This window comes from Aspergillus clavatus, genomic scaffold (assembly GCF_000002715.2).
Source record: "Aspergillus clavatus NRRL 1 1099423829791 genomic scaffold, whole genome shotgun sequence".
In the NCBI taxonomy this organism is placed as follows: Eukaryota; Fungi; Ascomycota; class Eurotiomycetes; order Eurotiales; family Aspergillaceae; genus Aspergillus; species Aspergillus clavatus.
In genome coordinates this window covers 354,604-374,305 of record NW_001517108.1, presented here as the reverse complement: position 1 = coordinate 374,305, position 19,702 = coordinate 354,604, and the positions used below count along the sequence as shown (strand labels likewise).

Genomic DNA, 19,702 nt, shown 5'->3' with positions numbered 1-19,702 from the left:
GACACTTCAATTACCCAACCACGACTACCTAGGTTAGTACCCCTGGTACCTCTCTCTGTTTCTAAGCTTCCTATTATTCTGCTCCTTTCATTGTGTGACATACCAAAGTAGATTGTCCAACGCCCATTGGCTCCGAACCACTATAAATAAATGAGGCGGATTATTTTCTTCCCTATTTTTCTTCACAGTCCCGTCGACTATCTAGAGTAGGTACCTCAGTACAGAATAGTGAATATTGATGGAACCGGAAGTGCCTAAGACTCAGCTCCCTTCGCTTTCTTCTCCTTTGAGGAATTGAAAGATAAAACCGGATGAGTTGGCTACGGAGTATGTACTTGCAGTCCCTAGATAGATATCAGGGATAATAAGGATCCCCAAAGATAGGCCAAGTTAACCTAGATTATCGTCGAAAGGGACAGGAATCTCGATCTTAAACTTCCGATACATGTCAAACCTTAAGGTTCAGGCCATCATTAATTATCTCCTTGGCTTCTTGGACTCTGTACTCTCCTCTGTGTTACAGAGTACTAAAAGCACATGGGTTATTTTCTAAGACTTCAAGGATTAGAACTTGTAGTGTGTGGAAAGTTGTCTTGCTAGTCAGTCTACCAAATGCCCTGTCCCTAAAGGAACTTATGAAATAATAATAACCAAGTACACTAAGAACGCCCACAGGACCTTGTTCGATGTCCTCTCTACTACAGGTGATTCAATTGGGGCAACATCCCTTGAGATTGCATTCAATATACACAGTAGTGTCCCGTATTATTATCCATAGATTAGGTACAGATCTCCAATCTCAAGTAGGATGATGCTGCCAAGTATGCCGCCCCAAGAGATCCTGATCGAGTTACTGTGTGTTGATTTCATTGATTGGCGGTCCTTTCTCTCTTAACCTCATCCTGATTTTACTCTCATTCACATTATTATGTGATTCCTGATCACTAAGATAGATAGTAGTTTTATTGTGGAATGGGGACTAGAGCTGCTATTAGCCTGTTGCAACTTGCAAGTTTAGTCTTTGATCCATGGGCTTGTTTGTTTGCAATCCCGAAGAATACCACTAATAATAATAATCCTAATAGTCATAATCATCTTAGTCTAATTAATCACACAAGAAGAATCATTCAAGTCAAACTAGTTTTACCTTTTGAACTCTACTAATTTCTTAGCCAACTGGTAGCTGGCCAGAGCTGTCCCAATCAACTGGGGCTTAGTTAATTCTTACTCTATTGAATCCTCGCCTCATTTTTTTTCTCTCTCTTTTTTCTCTTTGATCCCTGCCGATATTGCTGGGGTATTATTTTTTCTTCATCTAGACCTCTGCATCTATCTACTTTGTTTGGAGTAGTTAGTTATTTATTTACAGCTGACTATACATTGGCATTCAAGGTCTCTCAACTCAATATTGAAGTACCTACAGTGAATCCATCCAATCTTCAAAAATCCCTTGCTTCAACCGTTAGGTATATACAGGACATATCTTCACGTTTATAACTGCACTGGATGTCAAATAATAATAACAATAGCTATACTATCTATTACTCCTACTACTACTACTACTACTGGCTGTACCATAAATTCCACGACAGCTGGAGACTCCACGGGAAATTTCCCATAAGCTAAAAACTAGATACTGACTCCATAAACCAATCCATAGTCCAATCCATCGAAAACAGAAGAGAAAAGAAAGGGAAAAACGGGCAAGGTGCAGCTAAAACAGCCACGCTAGCAGTTTGTTTTTCTTCTTTTCTGCTGTGACTCTTGACTATCTATCTACTACTGGACCGACTGGACATCCTGGGCTCAGGTATCTCTCTGTCTCTCTGTTTTTCTTTCCCTCTCTCTTTTTTTTTTTTTTTTTTTTTTTTTTCTGCTGCCAAATCCACTCTGCCAATGTAAGTCGACTATCTTGGTTTCTCTCGAATAATTTGGTTCCCTTGTTATTATTTCCCTCCAATCTCAATCGTCTCTCTCTCTCTCTCTCTCTCTCTCTCTCTTTTTCTATCGTTCTCTGTTATTTTTCATGGCATTCCCCCCCCCCTAAAGCCCCCCTCCGTCTCTCATATCCTGCTTTGCTTGCTCAAGATCTTTTATACATCTCATCTAATTGATAATCGTCTTTCATCCTGATTTAGTCCGCTGTTTTTCTTGATCTACATCACCTCTTGGAAAACCTCATCCTCACCTTCACAACTTGATCAACAACAATCAGACCATCACCACATCCTGCGTCTCTGGTACAGAAGCAAAACAGAAACAGAAGACAACTAGACCTCGATCAGCCCTCCTGTTGATTACCTTCACCACCATGACGGCGGCTGCACCACCTCTTGTGCCACCGCCGGTTCACGAGCATGGTATGAACGGCCCAGTGCCGGGACATGCAGTCAACATGAGCTTACCGCGATTCCATCCAATCGCCATGAACCCGAATCAACCAGTTCCGCCAGAGCATGCCATGCACCATCACTACTATCGCCCTTTCCCTCCTCCTCCACAAATGCAGGAACCGGGTCCGCCTAACCCACCCGCCCATCCTCCATCCATAGACCACATCGAGGCTCGTTTACGGCAATTAGAGCAAGAAGAGGCTGCTCGTATGGCAGCCCGGAGCCAATTGCTAGCTATTCGAAAACGAGAGGATGAGGAATTTCGTAGAATGACGGAACATGCTGAAGCGGAAGAAGAGGTATGGCACAGCCATCTGCATTCGAGCGTTGGACTCTTTCCCTCCCCTTAATTATGGCCGCTTACTTCCCCGTCCAGGAACTCCGTAGGCAAAGAAAACGTCTAAAGAGAGAATCCATGGGACTCGGGTATAACGCAACAATTGACTCGCCACCCCTTCGTCCTACACCCCCACGTCGATTATCAGAAACAAATGCAGCCACGACCCTTGCATTCTTCAAACAACAAAGCCCACCCGAACCTCGACCTATTCAACAACCACCACCCCAACCCGCGGTGCAAGCGCCTCCACCCTCCCATCCCCAACCTCAGCATATCCAGCATGACCATTCGACGGCCAATTCCATCAGACGGAAACAGAAATACACAATCAAGAACGTAGAGGCGTGGGGGGAGCGCCATGGACGGCCCGCTGCCCATGACCCGTCCGGACGTGCGTTATGGAAACGACCCTCCGATGGTAGCTTGGTGTATCTGACATGTCCGGTGCATGGCTGCGGCAAAGCTGATTTTGTGACTCTCCACGGATTTATGTGCCATCTAACGAAGAAGCACAAGGATCGTAGCTTGGGAAGCCAGTCGAGGGCACTGGAGGTCTGTGGCGTGGTGTTTGACCCCAACGCCCCCCTCCCACCTGTTTTGACTGTGAATCGTGCATCCACCGAGGAAAGTCGGATGGAGTCTGCCAATGACATGGAGTATTCATCGACGTCGGACGACGAAGGCCGAGAGAACCTATACCCAGTGAAGTGTGAACCGACAGAGCGACCTCTACCGGCGCCCGCGGCGTCCCTACCCACACCGGAAGAGATGACCACTGTTCCGAGAATGAACGGCTCCGCGAAACAAACGATTTCTTCGATCATTGATCGGGATCCTACTGCAGAACCCCGAGTGAGCTTGAAACGGGGTGCTCCTGAGAGCGCCGAGTCGGCATTGCGTGCGTCTGGTCAGCGTCGCGGATCGAGTCCGGAACGAGCTGAGATTCCTGCACCGCGCGATTTCAAAATGGAGCGGATGGATTTCAAGGAAACTGCCGAGGCGTAGTGAGAATACCATCACGTTGATACTGGTCACGGCCACCTCGCATAATCCAAACTTGACCTTTTCTGTTCCTATCATGCATCTTTTGCGTCAATACCCTCTTGTGCATTCATGGGTGGCAATTCGTATGTTTCTAATAGTAATGCCTTTTTTTTTTTTTTTCAAAATTGACTTGGCCGGCTGGTACTCGAACAGCAGCCGATTCAGTTTCTGCTATCATTGTCTCCGTATCTCTGGTCATCTCGCTTGAATGGCATGGTTTGCACGTGGCTTGATCATTTTGGTTGCTTCTATGGATTGGACTCTTCAAATTTCTGCTGCAGCCATTGTACTTCTTGGTGATAGTGCTCGGCCATCTGACTCGGCAACACTCGGTATTTCTGATGGCGGATCTGCACTCTCACACATCACATATATGCTTAGCATGTGTACCATAGATATTCCATGGAAGATCTCTGGCATAACACCTTCCCATACTCATCATCCAGCATGACCACGCATAGATACATATAGACACGCATAAGGCCCCGTTCCCATCATGCAAAGTCAAAAAGCATCCGGTAGAGTAACTCCTCGAGATCCCTCACATCTAACCCTCCAAAACCCCCGGCATCTACACACCATCCTTCAACAACAAGAGATGCACCACATACCCCGTCCCCGCCTTCAACCCCTCCCCCAACACCTCATCCCCCAGCCTCCACACCCGAAACACACGCATTGTCTCCCGCAACCACGCCTCAAACACATCCGGCGACCGCTGCTGCTGCGCAATGACGCAGACCGTCGGCGGCCGCGCCGACGCCCGCCCATCCGCCCCGTAAACAGGCCGCAGACGACAGAACTCCGCACACGTGCGCACAAACGGCGCCACCAGCGCTTCGTTGTAGATGCAGTCGCAGGACAGGACGACGTCGAAGCCCCGGTCCACCACCACCTCCTCCTCCTCCTCTTCCTCTTCCTTTACCCCCGCGCGGTTGTTGTCACCTTCGCCCGTACCGCTTGCCAGCCCGATACTCTCCTTCAAGGACGCAGGCACGTCGAGTTCCCAGTCCAGCGCGGCGAAGGTGACGTTCTCCGGGCCGGGGGTTTCGCGCCCCTGCTGCTTCCCTTTTTCCTTTGCGGATTTGGATTTGGATGGCGCCGCGGCGGCGGTGGCGCGCCGCTTTGTCTTCGTCTTGGGTTTGTTGGAGGGTCCTGTGCCTATGCCTGCTACCGCGACTGCGGCGTTTGCGGCGAGGTTCTCGCGCAGGAGTCTGTGGACGTACTCCTGGTCTGTGGCGACGTAGTGGCGGATTCGGGGGCCGAGGGTGAGGGCGATGAGGCCTGAGATGCCGCAGCCCAGTTCAACAGCTGTAGAGGCGGGGGAGAGCAGGGCGTGTTTCCATAGTGGGTTGGAGTGCGACGCGGAGATCCATTCTGCGAAGAGAGGGGTGATTTTCCAGAGGACTAGGTTGGTTTGTTGATTAGCTTGGGCGTTTTTTGTTTGGGGGAATGGGGGAGGAGGGAAAGAAGAGAGAGGTGATTGATTACCTGCGCCTGTTGTGCCTCCGGCTCGAGACGAGGAGAGAAGAGTCGGGGATTGATTGATGGTGTAGTCTTGGTCGTGGATGGTGATCTCGACGGAGGTTGCGCGCGAGTCCACGAAGCCCAGGTTTGCGGAGGGGATGTCTCGCGAGAAGAGGAGGAAGGATTCTAGCGAGGTAATGACGATTAACTTTTGGACTCTAGCGAGGGAGGATATTTGATTCCTCTCTATGGGTTGTGGGTGGGCTACAAGAGACTACCTATCTACAGGTAAGGTAACAGGACATACATACCCTCGTCAGCATCTTCTACCTCTTCTCCGATAGACGACAGAAAAACCTCTAGATCCGCTGTTTGATCCATATTATGCTCCAGTCCCAATCGATAGCTATGCACAATTGTTATGGATCAGTCTAACGTATAATTTTTTTTCCCCTTGTCGCTGGTCGTTGAAGCGAGCTCCGAGGCTGTTCACTAGTGAGGCACCTAGGTCAATTAGCTGCTGCTTTGTCTAGGATAAACGGCACAGCGCCATAACTACCCTGTAGATTGAAATGAATTTTGTCTTAGAACTCTGGTATGGAGAGATATCACATGTGAAGTCAAGCGACTCTTTGAACTGAACTGATGGAGATTGTACACAGTACTGCGCCTTGAGGATATCTGAAAGGTCTACAACAAAGCCATTATTATTGATTGGTCGAATGCATTAAACATAATGAAAATTTTTGGTCTGGGGTATCTATCTATCCTACCTAGGTCCTTAGGTAGGTTGCTTTGTAAAGTTAAGTTGTAGGTAGGCTCCAAGTCACGAGACACGAACCCACAGAAATGCAGAATGACAGTCACAGAGAACAAATCGCAGAGACCTCGGTTGGATTCAATCACTTGGGATCTGGACAGGTGACGAATCAACGACAAGTCAAGATCGATCCAAGACTGCCCAGCGTGCTAATCCGGCACGAGGATCGTTTAGAATTTGATCCTTCTCGAGTCACCGATTGCCAGTGGTGGCAGTGGTCGCGGTGTTGGGCGGGAGTCCCAAGTCCCAACAAATGACAGTCCTCCTCCGTTGTCACTCTAGTGTTTTTGAGTTCTTGACCAGAGGCCTCCCGGTAAGAAATTACCACTGGATCAGTGTAACTTTCCACCTACCTATGTTCCTGTCACTGTGACTATGTAAATCATGAGAGATGTCCAAAGACAAAGGCAGCCTCGGTGTCTAGATAGTTAAAGAGTGGCAGAGAGATGAAAGGACTTTACTAGAGACTATATGGAAGCATGAACTATGGAATATGGATCTTCTTGACCAGGTACAAATTATGGGATTATATAGTACTTAGTATTTAAAATCTATTATTACCCCACAAGACATTTCCATCTATAGACTCATGTTGGTACCACTACCACCACTAAACCATGTTACCTTCCCTCAAAAGTCCGGCAAGGTTCAGCAGGAGACTTACTGAGTAAGTGTTAAGGTTCCAAGGAAATCATTTTGAATTTCTTTGCTTTGAAGCAGTGTTTGGTGGATAATTCGGCGGGCTATGTATGTATATACAGCCAACTTAGAGAACCTTCATGAATAGCACTTGGAACAACAAACGCCATGTTCTTCTAACCCACCACGCTTACCACAGCATGGTATAGATGATTCAAAGCTTAGTATGATGAGATTCCTGAACTGGGGCACCGAGGCGTAGTAACACTGCTCAGCGGGAAAGGAAGCCTGCGCAAATGCCATCGCATCTTGTGATTCCAATTCATTGAGAATCTTCTGAAGGAACTCGGGTGGTATATTGAGCTTCCACCTTTCCCTATGGGCCAGAGACTTTTCCCAACGGTATGAGGTTAGGACCCAGGACAGAGCGCGGAAGCAAGGTGAGCTTTAGGCTGCTGAGTAGTCGGTGAGCAGTGCCATACTTTTGGAAGCTAAGACAACGTCATGAAAAAGCTCCATAAAGGTGATACAGTGCGGTGAGGTGAAATTCAAGCAACTGTCATATGCTCAGGGGAGTCTTTAATACATGATTTGGTTTTCTTGAGGGTCTTTTTCATCATGGTCTCAGATTCAACATCTTCTTCTAAAACAATCAGGAAACCATGAAACCAATATATGTCTGTCTCAGGGTAGTTTCAAGAAGGTATCAACGCAAAGGAGGTCAGAAGCTCAACATTGCAATCAGAAGACAGTTCAAAATTCCAGGCTGCCAGGTGGAGGAAAGCTGTGCATAGCACCTTGAAGACGGGAGAGCTGTATCCCCATGTTAAAGGGTCATTGATATAAAAGCACCATACAAAGACGAAATTGATAAACAATCGCTCTTGCAGCTCATTCAAGGAGGTGGGGATGCCATAATCTATATCAAGCATCCCAAGAACTAGCGACTTATTCAGGGTGAGGTTGCGTCCGCAAATATTATCATGAAACATGCAGTTAGACTGTTCGAGGGACCCTTTGATAGCCAGTGTAGAAGACTCACAGATCCTCAAGAGATTGGTGTGTATTGCCATAGGCCTCAATGACCCGTTGAGCTCCTTCCATAGCAAGATTATAAAAGCACCTACATCTTGATCGACAGTATACACATAATCCTAATTTGAATGAATTGGGGTAGGGAATGGAACTAACTCTCCCACCCTTTGAGACTATCAGGCTTGTCACACAGTTGCTTGATCGTTCGAAATGTTGATTCGACATCAAGAGGACTTATCCGCCCTCGCGGATGATAGAGACGATAGTAAATTAGCAACTTGGTAAATCGCACGGTACCAACTCCACCAAACGTGGATATGCAAGTTCCAAATCCCTCTACACACCATTTTTGCGACAGATTCCTTTTGCGAGCAAAGCACTTTGGGATTTACCGTTTTCTTTTTTAAGGTGACAAGTTCACCGGGCTGTAGGGAATGCCGACCTGGGCGCATATTTTGTTAAATGGGAACAGGTTCCTGTCCTGAATCCGAACCTAGGCTTTTGTTGAACCCCGAAAATATATATTTTTGATGAGGGCAGCCGTACAGAAACTTTTGACATACTGTGTAGAACTGTAGGTACCTACAGAGTACATGACTGTAAAATACCCCTATTTGTTGCTGAAGCGTCATCACCAACGCAGGATGCAATCATCATAGTGAGCTTGGGCCGCTCTGTCCCTAAAGCCCAGCCACAAATACTCACTAGTCCTAGCTCGACTAACTTAGTCCTAAGGGAATCCAAACTGACTTCATCCGCAACAATCTTGCTGAACCTACTCTGTACACAGCTTCAACAGTCTCAGCCACCCCGTCCCCTCTCACTTCTCTCTTATTGTTCTTAGTCTCTAAATTTCCCCCCTCTTCTGCTTTGGCTTGATTGTTTAATTTTCTCCTCCTCCTCCTCCTTCTCCTCGTCTTCCACGCGCCCCCGCTTCCTGTTGCTGGTACTTTGTGATCCTACAATTCCGTAAGTCTTGGAAGCTTCCTGGCCTTCATTCTGATCATCCTCCATTTCTCCCCTGATTGTTTCTCGGCCCGAGTTTCAAAATACCGCGGACGGGAATAGCTAATAGCAGCTTGTATCGTCTGAAATAGGCGTTTTTGACTCATTGACAACCAACCGGATTTGATCGTCATTCAGCTCCTCGAGTCTCCGTGATCGCATTTCAAAATGTCGAAGAAAGACATTCAGCTCCATCCTCGGATGTCCAAGAAGCCTCCCTTTTCCGTGGAGGCCCCCAACTACGAGCCTGTTGAGGGCGAGAGCATTCCCCGACGTCTGCCCGTGGCCAAAGATGGTCTCCTCCTGCGGCCCGCGGAGGATGTCGCGACAACCTATGACATCCTCAGACGGGGCGCGCGCATGTTCGGCAACGCGAAAGCAGTCGGTACCCGTCGCCTGATCAAGACCCACGTGGAGAACAAGAAGATCAAGAGGATCGTCGACGGTGTGGAGCAGGAGGTCGATAAGCAGTGGACGTACTTCGAGATGAGCGGCTATACCTACTTGAGCTTTATCGAATATGAGCGTCTTGCGCTGCAGCTGGGTTGCGGTCTGAACAAGCTGGGGTTGGATAAGAGCAACAAGATTCATCTTTACGGCGCGACGAGGTAAGTCTGCTCGGGATACGCTTTTCTTGTTCTCAGGTGCTGATTTGAATCTCTATCAAGTGCACATTGGCTGGCAATGTCACACGGTTCGTTAGCACTTTCTCTTTTTTTTTTTATTTTTTTTTATTTTTCGCGTCTTTCTTCGTATCGGGTTTGCTCATCAACTCGTGTCTGAACAGGTGCCGCCTCTCGGTCGATGACGATCGTCACCGCATATGATACCCTGGGAGAAGAGGGACTGAAGCATTCGCTGGTCCAAACTTCCAGCAGCGCCATCTTCCTTGACCCGGGCCTGATCCCCTCCCTCACGCATGTCCTTGCTGACGTGAAGTCTATTAAGCACGTTATCTACAACACCGATCAGGAGGTGAAGCAGGAGGATTTGGACAAGCTCAAGGCCGATTTCGACTATTTGAACATCATCAGTATTGAGGAGCTGCGCAAGCTCGGAGAAGAGCACCCTGTGGACCCTGTTCCGCCATCCCCGGAAGACCTTTGTTGTATCATGTACACCTCCGGTTCTACAGGTCCACCAAAGGGTGTTCCCCTGACCCAGGCGAATGTTATTGCCGCCAGTGAGTCCACCAAATCCACATGGATTATGCCCTTGAGTGATACTGATTCCTAATCTTTTTGAATAGCTGCCGGTGTTCAAGCGATCGTTGGACCCTACATCGGCCCCTCGGATGCCTTGCTTACCTATCTCCCTCAAGCCCACATCTTGGAGTTCATGTTCGAGAACATTTGCCTGTTCTGGGGTGGCACCATGGGTTATGGCAACCCCCGTACCCTGTCCGACGCTTCGATGCGGAACTGCAAGGGCGATATTCGCGAATTCAAGCCTACCATCCTTGTTGGTGTACCGGCTGTCTGGGAATCGGTAAAGAAGGGCGTGCTGAACAATTTGAACAAAGCCAACTTCCTCGCCAGGGGCATGTTCTGGGGAGCTATGTCCGCAAAGAGCTTTTTGATGACGAATGGCTTCCCTGGATCCGAAATGGGTGCTTCGATCCTGGATGCCATTGTCTTCCGCAAGCTGAAGGAGGCTACCGGCGGCCGGCTGCGAATCATGATGAATGGCGGTGGTCCGATCTCCAAGGACACCCAGAAATTTTTGTCGATGGCCATTTGCCCTATGATTAGTGGCTATGGCTTGACTGAAACCTCCGCCATGGGTGCTCTCAACGATCCCATGGCCTGGAACCCAGAAGCTCTGGGTGATATTCCTGGATCGATTGAAATCAAGCTCGTCGATTTCCCCGAGGCTGGGTACTTCACCAAGAGCAACCCCCCGCAGGGTGAGATTTTCATCCGGGGTGGTAGCGTTGCCACCTCCTACTGGGATAACGAGGAAGAGACCAAGGCTGCGTTCACCGAGGATGGCTGGTTCATGACCGGCGACATCGGTGAGTTCGACAAGTACGGCCACCTGAAGATCATCGACCGCAAGAAGAACCTAGTGAAGACTCTCAACGGTGAATATATTGCTTTGGAGAAGCTCGAATCGGTATACCGCTCGTCGCCCGTGGTTGGCAACATCTGCGTCTATGCGGCGGAAGATCAAGACAAGCCCGTCGCCATTATCGTGCCGGTGGAAGCCGCTCTGAAGAAGATCGCGAAAGAGAATGGTATTGAAGGCGATACTATCGAAGCGCTTGTTCACAACGAAAAGCTGAAGTCGATCGTCCTCAAGCAGCTCCAGAGCGCTGGCAAAGCTGGTGGTCTCAAGGGTATCGAGATCATCGGTGGCGTTGTGTTGTCTGACGAGGAATGGACGCCTCAAAATGTAAGTCTCTATGCCGATCCATTTCATGATGACATTCTCGAACCTAACGTTTCTCCAGGGTTATATGACTGCGGCTCAGAAGTTGCAGCGCAAGAAGATTGTCACCCACTTCCGGGCCGACATTGACCGTGCGTACGGCAAGAAGTAGGATGTGAACGATTTATGACTGTTCGTGTGAAGTGTTTTCCTACTTGTATAAATTCGTTCCTGTTTACTATAATGCTCTGTGCGCAGTGCACGCTCGATTTGTTTCCTTGCTCTCGCAGTCGCAGCCATTTATTTTTCTTCGTCGTTTCGGATGCTGTATTTCTGTTTTATAATTCCCAGCTCGTTGGACAGCAATGTGACTTGCGATTATTCCTCAACTTTGCGTGCAGGTCAATCAACTATGAGCTGGTTGGCGCATATCTTGCTCGGATTTTAAGTATCATATTTGATCGACCGGGGCCAGATCCGTGATCAGTGTTCAGTCCATCTGAGCCTGGTCAACCTATCTATGTGCAACCTGACGAGCTTTGGTTTTCACGCTATATGCCTTACTCCCCAAGTTTCATCTGGTTCACTTTTCTCTCAGACCTACCACTGGGTAGGCGCCATATGACTTTGCCATTTCCCTTGGTAAGAAAATCGAGCTGGGATGCAGTGGTCCTCACCTGAAAGAATCTTGCCAAGTGAAGGCTTCTCGCCGCAGCTATACTAACCAACAGTCATGGCTTCCCTGGGTCATCGTACCAAGATTGAAGAAGAACCGGGTTGGTGCGTAGATGAGAGATGTAAATCGCAATAAATGCCTGAGAACTCAGGCTTCAAACGTCTCCGGTTATCCTAGTCCAGAAAGAGTAACGACAGCGCCAAGCGATCTTTTGACAGCTATCCATGACCTGATAAGAGTAAGACTTAAGTTACTCTCCGTCGTACTACTCCGTAGTGAGTAACCACTACGAGTTTATCTCCTCCATTATCCCTTCGCCAAAACCATCTCAGCAAACAGAATGAGTTTCTGGAGGTCCGTCTCCCCAAATTCCCCTTTCCTCCCCCCCCCCCCCCAAAAAAAAGAGACTTTACTAACCACAAACCCGACCCCCCCCCCCCACAGCTCCTACCGCTCTCTCTCCCCCAAGACACGCGCCCTCTTCGGCCTCGGCGTCATGACCTGGGCCTCCGTCGGACTCTGGTTCTCGCCGCAGGTCGAAGGCGCAATGGGCATGGTTCCCACGGCCGAGGAACAACAGGAGCTGGAGCGGAAATTGGCGGTGCGGGTGTCGCGGGTTGAGAAGGGGGGGAATTGAACTTGCTCCGCTTGTAGTTTTCTTTTAAACTTTTTTTTTTTGTTTTTTTCGGTGGTGGGATAGTCGGGGTTTATTTCTGTCTGTGCCACTTTCACATGTTGGGGTGAGCGTTTTGGCAGCTTGGGTTGGGGGGGGGGGGGGGGAGGTAAGCAAGGGTCTGGGGGCAGCACAGCATTCGGAAGCCGTTTTGTGTGACGGGACTACGACAACAAGGGTGGGATGCGGGGATCTGAGGAGGAGGGGTGCTGGCTGCTGCTGGGTGCTGACTGCTGATATGATGGAGATGGAGATGGAGATGGAGATGGATGCGAGATGAGGGTGAGTTTTTCTCGGAGGTTGATGCGCTGTGCTCTGTATTGAGTCATGAGGACTGACCACGAAGGCATGTATAGGTTTTGGGTATCGCGTTTGTCACGTCGCCAATGACACTTTTCGAATGGAGGGATACTTACCCTACTTACCCTGCTCTCAGCTCTTGGGGGCCTGTGCACTAGACTTGACGATGACGAACGATGACCGGTTGGAGCAGTTGGAGTCAAAAGCCCAGCAGTGCGAGATCCGAATATGAGCATTGATCATTTGGCAAAGGTCCGGCCAGATATGGGATCCTCCATCTGTCATCCGGTACAATGTACGATGTGTACACTATACAGATGCAGAACGTGCTCGAGCTGAGGTCATGGGGCAGCAGCTGCATCACGGCCCCCCACACGATGGGACACGGGATGGTGGACGAGATTTGCCTCATCGTTATAGGCATAGGCATCATCATCATCATCATCATCCTCTTAAACCCTGGTGTTAGATGGCAGTCTCTGAAGTGAAGACAGACAACATTCCCCACGTGCATGGGTTGACTCAACAGTGATCTCACTCACCCCATCTTTCTCATCTAGGGAGTAGCTAGGTATGTAGTCGCCAACCTTGAATATCCTGATACTGTAAGTGAGGTGAGTCCAGTAAGTACCGAGACTGATTGGATGCGATGGTTTGCGCTCCGCCACCATCATCCTGGCGCTCATCTTCTGCTCATCATCCACTCAGCTTTTTTTTTGTTTTTTTTTTTTGTTGCGTTCGGACTTGAATCGCTTTGCATTTGCCCTGCATGCCGTATCGGCGCTGTTGGTGGTTGGCACGAGTACATGCTGTATTTCCACCCCATTCATCCATACCTACGGTCTCAGTAAATATTCAATTCCTTGAGTACTAAACAAAATACCTGAGTATATCTTCCCAGTTATCCACCAAGATCCATCTCTCGCCTACCCCCTTGTACAACATGCATGTTGTGGCTGAGCTGGTTGTGCTGGGCCATCAACAGTTCGAGGACCAACTAGGTACTTCAGGACCGACTCTTGCTTACAGACAGTATCTTCAACCCGCAACGGTATCCCTCCATACAGCGTCAGGATCAGAAGCTGCTGCTGCTGCCAACGCAGCCAGCCTCGACGCACCGAAGACCCGAAGGAACCGCGTCTGCCCGGAGAGAACGCGAAGATGATCCCAGCTCATCAGGCTTCATGCACCTGTGTACAAGTATCTAGCCCATGCAGTCAGTATCTACCGTCCGTCCAGATTCCAGATTCCAGATTTCAGATTCTTAGAGTGGGAAATAAGATCAAATCCGATCGAGATCCAAGATCCAAGATCAAGATCAGATCAAATCATGTACAGAGTGGGAGTGTTGGGGGAATGGGAATATAAACCATCTATCTATCTATCGGTGCTAAGTGCTAAATGCGAAGTGCTAAGTGCCACCGCCAGCCCCATAAACCCAAGTATGTATGTATGTATGTATGTATCTACTATTATCTATTCACTGTCAAAGTCTAGACGCTACTCTCAGTCTCAGGTCAGGAAATAGGCGCACCGGGCTAGTGTACACAGTACAGCCCCCCGTCGATCCTGATCGGCCCCTAAGGCTGTTATTTGGGGTGGGGTGGGGGAATTATTGAAGGATTGCGGACTGGAATTTCAGACTTTTTGGTTTCTTTCCTTCTTGGATTATTTTGGGGAGACTGCTGAGGACTTGCAGTTACAATAACGTAGTATATGGGTACATACTAGTAGTAGTTAATAAGTAGGTAGTCCTAACTAGTTCTGTGCATCGAGGCTGAAGTGCCCAGTTTCCCAGTTTTTTACTCCATCGGTAGTAAGTATGTATTCTCAAATCCAACCAACCAACAAGCTACGAGGTAGAGGTATTGATCAGAGAACTCTCGAGGCTGATTGAATTGAATGATTTTTTTCTTCTCTCTTCTCTCCCGCCCTAACAAAGGGGGAAAAAAAAAAAAGAAATATATATATATCTATATATAAATAAAGAAATAAAGAAATAAAGAAATAAAGGAGGGTAGATCAATCTCATTTTCGCAAGGCTTGAGCGCCTGGCTGATGCTGGCTTTTGACTAGAAAATTGGGTTGCGTCGATCATCCGGGGATTCTACGTATTATTATTATTATTATTATTATTTTTTTTTTTTTTTCCCCTCTCATTTTTCAACTTTGAATTTGAGATACACACTTATGTACAGAACAGAACTTTCTACTCCGTACCCTCTACAGTATCTCAGGACGACTAGTAAGTACCAAGGAAGTGTACTGAATGCCAATAAACAGTAGATAGATAGATTCATTACAGTAAATACGTTCTCTCTTCTGCATGGCCTTTGTTTTTTTGGTCGTGGTTCCAGAATCCAGATCCTGGCCACCGACACTGTCGGGGTCTGCTTGAGCAGGGCAAAGCAGGGCAAAGCAGGGCAAAGCAGGGCAGAGCAGAGTAGAGCGTCCATCCACACTAATACCGAGCACAGTACACTGGAGTAGGGCTCTCAGGGTGGCGGTGACTCCCAGGCGTATCCCAGTTCATCCTGACCCTGTCCTATCTAGTTTGTCAATCGTTTAGTTGTTACAGAAGAATCCCACCAAATCCGACTGCTTGACTCGTGATGTAGCACAGGGGCACCAAAGTGACAGCGGAACGGCCCTGGTGAATCCCACCACGACAACGTATCGGAGAAAATACCAGGTGCTGAGTCTGACAGGGATCCAAAGATCGCACAAAGTTTGCGAGCCAATTCATCCTTTGTTGTAATCGGCTCTGGTTCGCTGTGTCTTGGTTCGGATGGTGTACAGTCAGTCCTCTAGGAGGAACCATCTACACGCGCCTGAATCGTGTCAGCCAATGTGGCTCCAAGATACAAGTCCGGATTCGGGCAAAGAAGCGGATTAGTAGGTAGACTCTTTAGGCAAGGCAGGGCTGTGCCTCAGTTTTCCATATGATATGATTGGTTTGATCTGTTGATCTGTTGATCCTTTTCTGAGTCGCTCTGTCTTGCGGCGGCTTCCATTGCCCTGCACTCAGCACTGCAATCGCAATACCCGAACAAACCCTAGCTAACCCCATAGGATTTTCCACCATCTCGAATGTTAAAATCTTCTACCCAGACATTCCCCGGTCTCATTGGCCTTTCCAAACAAACAAACGCACGCCCCGGAGCCCTCAGATCCAACCAAGTATTGTTGGATTCTCAGCCTGTCGGAAGAGAACCAACCTGGGTATACCCAAAGAAACACACTTAGAGAAAACCAGAACACAAAAAGAAAATCATAAAGAAAGCAAGGAGGATAAAATACGCGCATTAATCATAAGGCCAGACGCTATCTTGTCATGCAATTTTTCGTCTCGGTAAAAATTTTGGGCTTGTTGGGGGGGGGGGGGGGGGGGGGCGCAGATCGACTCAAAGATGTCGGTCTAGATATTTCCCGCTCAAAAAATTCGTCTAAAAATGCTGATTTTTGGATGAACCAAATAGTGGAGGAGAAAGAGAGAAAAATAGACAAGGCAAGTAGAAGGGGGGGGGGGGGAAGGAAGTTGTAAAAATGATAATGCAGAGAAGAGAAAAAAAAAAAAAGAGAAAAAAGCTACAAATCGCTCCCAGCTCCTATCATGATAGAACAGTAGATATAAATAGAAGATGCAAGAAAAAAGAAGAAAAAAAAGTTCCATCCCCCAGCTGCTAAGCGCATAAACCCTGCGAATTCGAGAACCGACTATAGGAGCCATCATTGTTGGAGCGAGAAGAAAGGAGAGGGTCATAGTCACTCGAACTAGGAATATGGTGCAAATGGGGTGTCAATCGAGGAGGATGTTTTAGGATGTGGGAAGCTTCACTCGCCTCACTTGGAAACAGTGAGGTCATGGAATCGAAGGACTCGGGATAGCTGTGGCCAGACTCCTCACTACCCCGAGAGAGTGTATCATACTCGAATGGTGCCAATTGTGTGCGGAAAAGGCCTTCGGGCTTCCTATCGATCAAAGCAAACGAGGCGTCCGGGTACATCTCCATGCTTGTCGTGCTTTTAATCGTGTTCATCGGGTCCATGGACTCATTGAGAATCCCGATATCAAATGTAGACGACGCGGAAGACGGTATGTGCGGACTCCCACCTAGTGGAGACTGCTCGGTCATGTGATGATAATCCGTTCGGCCATAATGAGCGCCTCCACGCTGAGCTGGGTCAAACATCAGCGTCATGTGTGATCTCGTTGTTGGCCCGAGCCCTGGATGAACACCGCCGTCCCCAAAGCCACCGGTCCCTCCATCGGGCCCCATGCTCGTCGAGCTGTCCCGCCGGCCGTCTTTGTAGTGGCCAGGAGAGCGACCACGGACCACCATGGGATGTGATAGCCTTCGGGCAACCTTCAACCACTGTGTCTCGCTTCCGCCGTTGGGGCTCGTAACCTCCGCATAGAGTTCGACGACCAGATTGTAGTACTGCTGCTGCGCCCGCCGTTTGCCGTTATTGGCAGTCGCCTTTTGGAATTGGATGCGCTCGAATGTGTGTTGTGTCGGTGGTTGCGACGGCGGAGGGGCGGCGCCCGTGTAGGAAGAACCATAGTCCATCGATAAGCCGGCGGAGTGAGAGGCCATTGCAAACGCATGCTGGCTGCTATTGGAGGCTGCAGCGTGGGCGTGGTTGAGACCCAGCGGGGTTGGCTGACAAGGTTGTAGAATCACTTTCCCTGGCTTTCTCTCGGATTGTTTGTCACGTTTGGGCGTATGCTGTACCAACTCGCGGATCTCCCCGTGGTTGGCATTCACCACTGCAGAGATGCACATGGAAAACTTGAGGATGCGCTCGGTCCGCTCGGTGGCTCGATCGGAGACCTTGAGATAGAGAGGAGCGAGTGTCCACGGGTGCAATGAGAACGAGCAAGAGACCGAGAAATAATTCCGCCGATAGCATGTCCATTTGTCATCAACTTGAAAGAAGCCCTTGTGGATTTTGGCATGGATTTCCGGCTTGATCGCTTGGCTGCCTGCGACAATCGGGAGAAGTATACTCGTCTCGTGAAAAGAAGGTGCATCTGCTACCGGTTGTGGTAAGCGTTGTGGAGGATCCAAGTACAAGCTGCCCGCCTGTCCAAACATCAGATTGTGGGAGCGATCAAACGTGTTGTCGAGGGCTCGTGGGGTACTGGTGTATGGAGGGATTCGCAACGTGTCGCTCAAACTCGATATTGATGGAAACTGGCTGCCCCGTTGGAGAGCGTACTGGTTGGAATAGCTCTCATTGCGGCCCAAGAGAGCGGAGTTTCCGGAAACCCCAGAAATTTGTGGTTGAAGAGCGGATGACATTCCAGGAGGCGGCTGACTGTAGAACCTGTTCAGTTTCCCCATCATTCACTGACCATTTTGCCAAGGTCAAGATGATGAATAACCTACAGTGCTGGTCCGCGGTGTGACCTGAAGTCCGACATTCGGTCGTACGGCAAGCTTGCTGAGTGAGAGTAGAGAGAACCTGAGGCAGACGAAAACGGGTCTATAGAAACGGAAGAGAAGCACCAAGTGTCAGCCAAAGCCATAAGATATGTGAAAAGGCTAATGATCCATCAAAAGGGTAAATCAGATCGTTGAAATGATGGAATAGAACACACCGGAGCATGAATCACTGGGGCTCATCAGAGCAGTGGGTGATGTCGCAAAGCTGAACGGGAGAAGGTCGAGTCAGCAAAACTGATTTGAGATTCAGATGTGCAGGGCAGGAACCACATTCAACCTAAAGAGAATAGGAAATAAAGTAACCAAAATGATATCCGACCCATCCTGGAATACCCAACGTGTATAAAAAGAATTGGCACGAAGTTGGCCAAAGGGTTCAGTGACAGCATGGTGAATGACGGACTTCAAATAACCCAACCATCAGGGAACAACAGCCAGATGCATGCAAGTAGCAGTCCAGCGTAAAGGAGTATTGAAAAAAACATACACTCTCCAGGGAAAGGGGAAAAAAAGAAAGAAAAAAAAGAAAAAGAAAGCAACGGTTGTCAACAGCAGCAGAGAAGGGAAAAAGAAGCAAGCACCCAGGGATATTTGAGCTACATAGAATGAGTGACTAGTCTAGTACTAGGCTGACACGGCGGGCGCAAGTGGAGCACAAGGACAGTCTGAATTGAAAGATAACTTACGCTACATCCTGCATGGCAGGCTGCTGTGCGCTGTATCTCAAGCCGTTGGTGGCAGGTATCGAAACCGGCTGCACTAGGGAATGGCCAATTGTACCGCTTCGTCGACGACTTTCTTCATCATCCATCGAGAAGCCAGCCGAGCCAGAAAAGGATCGCGATGCGCCGATATAGTCGCTGTCGGAGGTGACGGGTGCATCCAGCGAGTATGTGTTCTGCAAGAGAGTAGCTGAATGGTAAAAATGGGAAGGTTAGAGATAAGGTGTCGATCAATAAATGTATGGGTATGGAAATGGGCATGGTAAGCAATTTGAACAAAGAAAAGGGAAACCGTAAATACTAATTTTGAGAGAAATTGGGGCATGGCAAAAAAAGAAAAGGAAAAAAAGAAAAGAAAAGAAAATAGTGAAAAAGGAAAAAAAAAGAAAAGAAAAGAAATGGTCCAGGGCCATTCAAAAAAAAAAAAAAATTAAAGCACAAAAGGGGGTATTGCTCAGAGAAGCTTCGCCATATCGGAAGCAGACTGACATCCCTGTCACCCGGGGACAACCATACGGCTTGACGCCCATTCGATCAGGAATCAGCACATCAGGAGATGGAAACTTCTTCCAAATAATTGTGTAACAAAAGAGGTAGCTCACGATACCAAGGGTCCAGAAGATCAACGTAACCCCGGATGTAGATCGCATCGCTCAAGAATAGTTTGATATCAGCTTGTCGATGGGTACCATACAGCCCGCCGATATAGTACCCCGATCAGAGATATGCGGAAATTTCGCAATGAATGAACAAACAAAAAGATAAGAG

The 19,702-nt window shown here is 48.5% G+C and overlaps 6 protein-coding genes across 6 annotated transcripts, besides 22 other annotated features; 3 read left to right on the top strand and 3 right to left on the bottom strand.

Moving 5' to 3' along the window:
* Nucleotides 1-1,532: 1,532 nt before the first annotated feature.
* Nucleotides 1,533-1,567: a microsatellite.
* Nucleotides 1,568-1,848: 281 nt separating this feature from the next.
* Nucleotides 1,849-1,873: a microsatellite.
* Nucleotides 1,874-1,969: 96 nt separating this feature from the next.
* Nucleotides 1,970-2,016: a microsatellite.
* Nucleotides 1,971-2,000: a microsatellite.
* Nucleotides 2,017-2,311: 295 nt separating the features above from the next.
* ACLA_069010 (uncharacterized protein) lies at nucleotides 2,312-3,738 on the top strand (the record flags this gene model as incomplete). The annotated part of the gene is given in 2 exon segments (XM_001275298.1): nucleotides 2,312-2,692; nucleotides 2,704-3,738. The coding sequence occupies 2 exon segments, from the start codon at nucleotides 2,312-2,314 to the stop codon at nucleotides 3,736-3,738; spliced, it is 1,416 nt and encodes a 471-aa protein (XP_001275299.1).
* Nucleotides 3,739-4,348: 610 nt separating this feature from the next.
* On the bottom strand, nucleotides 4,349-5,625 carry ACLA_069000 (S-adenosylmethionine-dependent methyltransferase; the record flags this gene model as incomplete). The annotated part of the gene is made up of 3 exons (XM_001275297.1): nucleotides 4,349-5,184; nucleotides 5,269-5,430; nucleotides 5,556-5,625. 3 exons carry the CDS (start codon nucleotides 5,623-5,625, stop codon nucleotides 4,349-4,351), a joined length of 1,068 nt encoding a protein of 355 aa, XP_001275298.1.
* Nucleotides 4,672-4,698: a microsatellite.
* Nucleotides 5,626-8,629: 3,004 nt separating the features above from the next.
* Nucleotides 8,630-8,660: a microsatellite.
* Nucleotides 8,661-8,911: 251 nt separating this feature from the next.
* faa4 (long-chain fatty acid-CoA ligase FAA1) lies at nucleotides 8,912-11,285 on the top strand (the record flags this gene model as incomplete). Its single annotated transcript, XM_001275296.1, has 5 exons — nucleotides 8,912-9,351; nucleotides 9,412-9,437; nucleotides 9,531-9,926; nucleotides 9,993-11,137; nucleotides 11,196-11,285. The coding sequence occupies 5 exons, from the start codon at nucleotides 8,912-8,914 to the stop codon at nucleotides 11,283-11,285; spliced, it is 2,097 nt and encodes a 698-aa protein (XP_001275297.1).
* Nucleotides 9,450-9,482: a microsatellite.
* Nucleotides 11,286-11,846: 561 nt separating the features above from the next.
* ACLA_068980 (uncharacterized protein) lies at nucleotides 11,847-12,426 on the top strand (the record flags this gene model as incomplete). The annotated part of the gene is made up of 2 exons (XM_001275295.1): nucleotides 11,847-11,893; nucleotides 12,234-12,426. The coding sequence occupies 2 exons, from the start codon at nucleotides 11,847-11,849 to the stop codon at nucleotides 12,424-12,426; spliced, it is 240 nt and encodes a 79-aa protein (XP_001275296.1).
* A 277-nt stretch (nucleotides 12,427-12,703) lies between these two features.
* Nucleotides 12,704-12,732: a microsatellite.
* A 162-nt stretch (nucleotides 12,733-12,894) lies between these two features.
* ACLA_068970 (uncharacterized protein) lies at nucleotides 12,895-13,207 on the bottom strand (the record flags this gene model as incomplete). Its single annotated transcript, XM_001275294.1, has 2 exons — nucleotides 12,895-13,071; nucleotides 13,139-13,207. The coding sequence occupies 2 exons, from the start codon at nucleotides 13,205-13,207 to the stop codon at nucleotides 12,895-12,897; spliced, it is 246 nt and encodes an 81-aa protein (XP_001275295.1).
* Nucleotides 13,190-13,211: a microsatellite.
* Nucleotides 13,212-13,997: 786 nt separating this feature from the next.
* Nucleotides 13,998-14,026: a microsatellite.
* A 10-nt stretch (nucleotides 14,027-14,036) lies between these two features.
* Nucleotides 14,037-14,093: a microsatellite.
* Nucleotides 14,094-14,204: 111 nt separating this feature from the next.
* Nucleotides 14,205-14,228: a microsatellite.
* Nucleotides 14,229-14,737: 509 nt separating this feature from the next.
* Nucleotides 14,738-14,774: a microsatellite.
* Nucleotides 14,745-14,775: a microsatellite.
* Nucleotides 14,776-14,874: 99 nt separating this feature from the next.
* Nucleotides 14,875-14,899: a microsatellite.
* Nucleotides 14,876-14,899: a microsatellite.
* A 259-nt stretch (nucleotides 14,900-15,158) lies between these two features.
* Nucleotides 15,159-15,212: a microsatellite.
* Nucleotides 15,161-15,204: a microsatellite.
* Nucleotides 15,213-16,134: 922 nt separating the features above from the next.
* Nucleotides 16,135-16,155: a microsatellite.
* A 290-nt stretch (nucleotides 16,156-16,445) lies between these two features.
* On the bottom strand, nucleotides 16,446-18,068 carry ACLA_068960 (NDT80 / PhoG like DNA-binding family protein; the record flags this gene model as incomplete). The annotated part of the gene is made up of 1 exon (XM_001275293.1): nucleotides 16,446-18,068. One exon carries the CDS (start codon nucleotides 18,066-18,068, stop codon nucleotides 16,446-16,448), a length of 1,623 nt encoding a protein of 540 aa, XP_001275294.1.
* Nucleotides 18,069-18,717: 649 nt separating this feature from the next.
* Nucleotides 18,718-18,747: a microsatellite.
* A 515-nt stretch (nucleotides 18,748-19,262) lies between these two features.
* Nucleotides 19,263-19,333: a microsatellite.
* Nucleotides 19,267-19,333: a microsatellite.
* Nucleotides 19,334-19,702: the final 369 nt, after the last annotated feature.